A 6,000-nucleotide genomic window follows, 5' to 3' on the forward strand; every position below is an offset into this window, starting at 1 on the left:
TCTCAGTTAGTAACTATGGCTTTTTTTCTCCCAAACAGTGATTCCTGGGCTCAAGGTAAGTAGTTCTGGGTTACCATTCATGACAAAACTTAGATGCAATTATTTGTGTTTCTTACAGCAGGAATTCCAGCTCCTGTGTATTTTGGTGTTTTGATTGACACTTCATGCCTCAAATGGGGATTTAAGAAATGTGGAAGCCAAGGCTCCTGCAGATTATACGATTCTCACGCTTTCAGGTACAAGGTCAATCCAGTCCCAGATTCCGGTGCTACTGCATTACATCCTATGCAACATGTGGTTTCCATGTTTCTAAGATAAATCAACAAAAAAAAAAACTGGGAACTGTTTCATGTACCAGTTCTGTTATTTGCTATTTGACTTAAAAATATGTATTTCCCAGTGCTAATACTGAATTTCATTTAAATGTCATCATTATTTTGTACTTAATTTTGAAGTTATCGTATGAAGTAATAGGATTCATGAATTTATATAATTATGATGCCCTCACACATATGTATCATTATACTTTGTTCTAATTTATCCCCCTTCCAAGTAATTATTTTTTTTAATATGATGAAAATGAGTTAGATAAAATGCCTCACCCCTGCAATCCCAAAATTTAGGGGGCTAACAGAAGAGAACTAATGCTCACTTGAGGTCGATGTGGGCTGTATAATATGTCCTAGGCTAACCTGAAGCTACAGAGTAAGCATCCCTCACACACATACATACACACGTACACCACATACATACACACATACCACACACACCACATACACCACACACACATACACACACACCACACACACCACACACACATACACACACAATGCACACACACAACACACAAACACACACGCACATGTGCATGTATTTACATGAGCAAACATATATGACAAATGATGGAAATTTCTAGAATACAGTAACATTTTTAAAAGTTTGTGTACACTAATAGCAAGACATTTCCTGATACTCTGATGCATTTAAATGTAGGTCACATTCTGGGTTTAATTCTATTCTTTTTTAAACTAAGCCAAACTGTACCATTTACGTCAGTGCTAATCCCCTGGGCAAGATCAGGATTTGGCTCTCAATCCGTCCGGCTCTTATTGCCAAGCTGATGTTCAATTATTCTAGTACTTGAAATGCATAAAAGTAAAAGGCTTCCTCTGTGTGGGTGAGTGTGTCTGGGGTGGAGAGTGTGGTTTTCTCACTACGGTATCGTTCAGTTCTGTTCATCAGACCTTTATTCTCCTTATTGCTGAAAGCCATACTCCAATGGCTTAAGAGCAGGGACTTCCTTTTCTTCAAAGGCTTACAAGCCAAACACTTTGTTTTAGAGAAGTAAAGCTGAGTCTCCAGCATCTAAGTTGAATGTGAATAAGACGGGTTTAATAGGCTTTGATGGTATGTGTGAAGGGTTTTTGGTTCATGACCAGGGCCGGTTCAGGGGCTATGATTTGGCATATGCTCTCATTTGCTGTGGCTAAATATTCACTGTAATGTGCCAGTTGTGTGAAGCAGGGACTGTGAGACTGTGAGAATATTTACCAAGTGACCAGGACAGAGCTTGAAGCCTGTCCGTTTATGTTCTTCTGGTGTTAAAAGGCTTCTCAGGGAAGAGAGTAAACTGAACATTACATTAATTTGCAGGCGGTTCTGCTCCACTATCAATTATGACCCCTCCTTCCAATTGCTTGCTGCAGCTTTTCTTTGGAATGTGTGGGAGGAATATTTGATGCAGGGTCACCACAAGACTCCATCAAACCTAGAAACTTTAGAAAGTGGAAGAGACATTTTAAAAAGTATACGTAAGACAGCAATAGCCTAACTGGAACATCCCCGAGCAAGCAGGAAGATGGCTACCTAACTTCAGGGAATCCTCATACAGAAAGTGGAATTTATTATGTCATTTGCAGTAGCTAGGAATGAACAATGCTAAGAAATATGGCAGTGAGCTGCTGGTAGTTCACCAGTGTTCACAGCCACGGGTCTATGCTAGGAAATCTGTGTCCTTCGAGAAAGCCATCATCACACTGTTAGAAGCTTCAATTATGTTTTATTTCAAGCTGAGTAGCTGTAACAATTATAACTGAGATTCTTTCCTCTTTTAGACACATATACCTGGGACTAACCACCCTCCTTGGTACGGTGTCCATTTTCCTAAGCATGGCTGTGCTTTTTATTTTAAAGAAAAAGTACGTTTCAAAACACAGCTGCTCCATAGCCACAAGAGGCAAAGCAGTGGCATCTTCAAGCTTCAGGATGGAAGCACGTGCTGCGAGGGATCGTGGGCAACAGCCCAAGTACTGGCCCGGCAAGGAGACGCGACTTTAGGAAAATCACAGAAAACAAACAAACACGGAGGTCATCTTATCCAATACACGAATGTTCTGCAAACAAATAAAATTATAAACAAAAGGGCTTCCCAATGTAACGTCTTTCTCCTTTCAAAAGTGTGTCTGCTTTTCTTTTGTTTTTTACTCTAAGCTATAGATGGTAGACCTCAATAAGTATCACTAAACATAGAGATGAAAAAAATGATCTTAAAACCTTTAACTTATTTATACATTCCTTTTAATTATTTTTTTCATTTGTGCTTCATCTGTATGGTGTCCATTGATATGTAAGATGTATTCCTGGGGGTGGGTTTCTCTCGTATCAGATTACAACATGTCCTCGCTAAACTGAGTCACTTGTCCAGAATACACTTTGAGTCGTTCCTAAGGAGAGCGCTTGGTTCTAGATCCTTCTTGGAACGCAGCAGTTGATACAGAAAAGGTTCATGACAGAGTGGCCTTGAAAGGCTATTTTAAGTTATTAGTTCCCCCACTAATTGTTTACATCTGTTCATTGTGACATTAGAAGCATCCATGGTCATATTGTTGTTAATGTCACTGTGCCTTATTGTCTGTGCATTCAATGAATTAAAATATTTGAAAACAAATGCTATCCATATTTCCGTGTAGACAGTCATATCTCTACTTTATACACAAGGTGTAGTCATAAATATATTTAAAAGTTAAGTTTGGGGGTGTGTGGACCTGGAATGTCATATAATAATCAATAAAAATACTACGTTGGAAAAATATAATATCACAGATACTACAAAATGCTTATATATCTGTGGTACTATGTATTACTGTGTAGCATATCTAAGGTATATAATGTTTATGTATACTATACATGTACTATATAGTTTATCTGTACTTTATATATAAAGCAGGGATTTAGACTCTCCAAAGGCTCATTTTCCCCCTGTTGAGGTTGTAGCCTCCAGATGCCATTTGTTTGTCCTGGTTAGTCTTTTGTCACCTTGATACAAGCTAGTGTCATTGGAAAGAGAGACTCTCAATTGAGGAAATTCCCCCATATTACTGGCCTATAGGCAAGTCTGACAAGCATTTTCCTGATTACTGATTGATTGACCTCCTGGGCTGGTGGTCCTGCATTAAATAGGAAAGCAGGCTCAGCAAGCCATGAGGAACAAATTGGTAAACAGCACCCCTCCATGGCCTCTACTTCAGTTCTTGCCTCCAAGTTCCTACTTTGAGCTCCCACAGTGATGGGAGTTTTAAAATAAAATAAACCCTTTCCTCCACAAGAAAGTTAAGTTTCTGGAAACCATTAATGACTGTGGTTGTTATTCCTAGAAAGTAAATGGATTAAGTGGTATTAAGGCTGGGTGTGGTGTCTTAGATGTCTAGTGGCCACTTACCAGACAAGTCAGAAAGATTCCACCAGGTAACTCTCTGGTACCTTCACTGGAAACCTTCAGTTCAGACCCTTCCTCTCCCCTGGAATTTTGACACTCCCCTGACTGCACTCTAATCTTCAAACCATTACCACCATTTTTCTGCCTCTATCACCAGTTTAAACATAGTTCTGATCCCTCTAAGGAAAACAGAGATAAACCAGAGAACCCCGTATAGAGGCATTGTACCCAGAAGTCAATAGTCTTTAGTAAGTCCTGGAAAGTCCAAAGACCAGGGGAATCTCAGTGTGAGTTAGACAGTACAGTGCCTTGGATGCAAAGGGCAGGACACTTACATACCAAAGGAATTTTCAAAGCCACATATGGAATCCATCACCATGATACATCACTCATACTAAAACCTGATTCATCTACACAGCATTAATGATACTAAAAATCTCCATTTAGGAAAGGGTATGGCAAAGCTGAGAGAGGTTACATAAATTGTTCATCAATGGAGAAGCACAGTCAAAATAAAATTCAGGTCTACATGAAATCAACTTTCCACCATATAAGCCTAACCCAAAACTGTGTTCTAGGACAGATGCCCCAGTCATTTGTAATGTCTCAGAATTGCTTTATTTTATGTGTTTTCTTTGATTTAGTCCTCATCTATGCCTGTATATTCCAATATCATAAGATAATTAGCACACAGTGAATTTCGTTAGTATAAATTTGGAATATATATTATATTTCTGTTTTCCAAATATACAAACAGATAAAGGAATGGAGTCAATAAATGTGAGTGAAAACAAGGGGCCACATGGGAAGATTTGGAGAAAGGAGAAAATAAAGTAGTTATATTTAATTTCAAAAAATAAATTATTTTATTAAAATAGTCTTTTTTGTAAAAAGGCCAAATACTAACTAAAAAGAAGTAAGACTTTTATGCATAATCTTCAAGTCAACAGGTAACAACATTTCATCTCTAAAACTTAGCTTTATGGCATAGAAAGGTATCATTGAGTGAGGAATGAATTTATCAGAAAAAATACAGATATTTTCTTTAAGTAAATTCACATGTAACAGAGGTAAGAAGATATTATGTGCTATGAAATGTATATTTTTTAAAACCACACCCTGTTGTGAAATATTAGTTGAAGATGTGCTACAATCATTCATGCTGTGGAATATTTGTTTAATGATGCAAAGATGTATTCTGTTGCATCTGTTTACTTCTGTGAAGCTGTGTTACTTTGCCTGTCTAAAACACACCCGATTGGTCTAATAAAGAGCTAAATTGCCAATAGTTAGGCATGAAAGAAACTAGCTGGGGCTGGCAAGCAGAAAAAATAAGAGGAAATTTTGAGAATAGAAGATCAGGAAGCAAGAAAAAGGAGGAGAGAAGATATCAGGGGCCAGTCACCCAGCTACACAGCAAGTCTTAGAGTATGAAGTAAAGAAAACTAGAGAGAGGTAAAAGTCCAGAGGCAAAAGGTAGATGGAACAATCTAAATTAAAAAAAGCCAGCTAGAAACAAGCCAAGCTAAAGCTGAGCATTCATAAGAAAGAAAAAATCTCTATGTGATTATTTGGGAGCTGTGTGTTAGTCCCCCGCCCCCCCACCAAAGTAAAAGAATAAAAAACAAGCCCAACAATATTTTGGCATTCCAACATCGACCCATATATCCATAGGGTTTGAAAAAGCTTAAAATTAATTAAAAAATATGAAAACAGATTCTTTAAGAAATTCCGTCACACAGCAGGACACTTAAACTACCTTTCCATACTTAATAGAAGCAAAAACCTAAGTAAAAATGCCTGCCACAGATCAGAGCCCTGTGATTCCAGAGTTGGGGGGTTGAGTGCAATTCCTAGTCAAAAGTACTTCCAACCAGACCATAAGCTTTAGGTTTAACTCTCTTAAGCCTAGAAGCAATCAGAGCCAAATTATAGAGATGTACAAATGACCATGTTGTAGCTTATCCATTTAAAGTTTGCTCACACAGTCAACAAGAGATATGCAGTAAATGAGGTCCAGGCTGAAATACTCTAGGTAGGTTCCAGTATGTTTAACAATAATGTAGGCTTAAGAAAAAAGTGTGTACAGACAGTCATAGAAAGAAATAAACGTTTAAAAATATAAAGTCTTTAAAGAGAGAGTAAAAGTAATATAAAAGACAAAGGTCATGTAAGATGGGATATACATAGAGAGTTTGGATGCTGTGTGTTATTGTGTTGATTTTGAACTTTTGATTGCTGATAAGCAAAGGACAGCTAATAAGAGACTTGGAATTGAAAGAGGG

At 37.7% G+C, this 6,000-nt stretch overlaps 1 protein-coding gene across 3 annotated transcripts in view; it reads left to right on the forward strand.

Moving 5' to 3' along the window:
• The window catches only part of Slco1c1 (solute carrier organic anion transporter family member 1C1), a 41,892-nt gene extending 38,954 nt beyond the window's left edge, over positions 1-2,938 (forward strand). For all 3 annotated transcript variants that reach the window (XM_041635404.1, XM_041635395.1, XM_041635414.1), the window contains 2 exons: positions 119-236; positions 2,115-2,938. In XM_041635404.1, the coding sequence (XP_041491338.1) occupies positions 119-236; positions 2,115-2,337 (341 nt within the window). In that variant the 3' untranslated portion in view covers positions 2,338-2,938. The remainder of the gene's footprint in view (positions 1-118; positions 237-2,114) is intronic.
• Positions 2,939-6,000: the final 3,062 nt, after the last annotated feature.

The sequence above is a fragment of the Microtus oregoni genome, unplaced genomic scaffold, assembly GCF_018167655.1.
Source record: "Microtus oregoni isolate MIOR12 unplaced genomic scaffold, Mior012 000002F_ref0000024, whole genome shotgun sequence".
NCBI lineage: Eukaryota > Metazoa > Chordata > Mammalia > Rodentia > Cricetidae > Microtus > Microtus oregoni.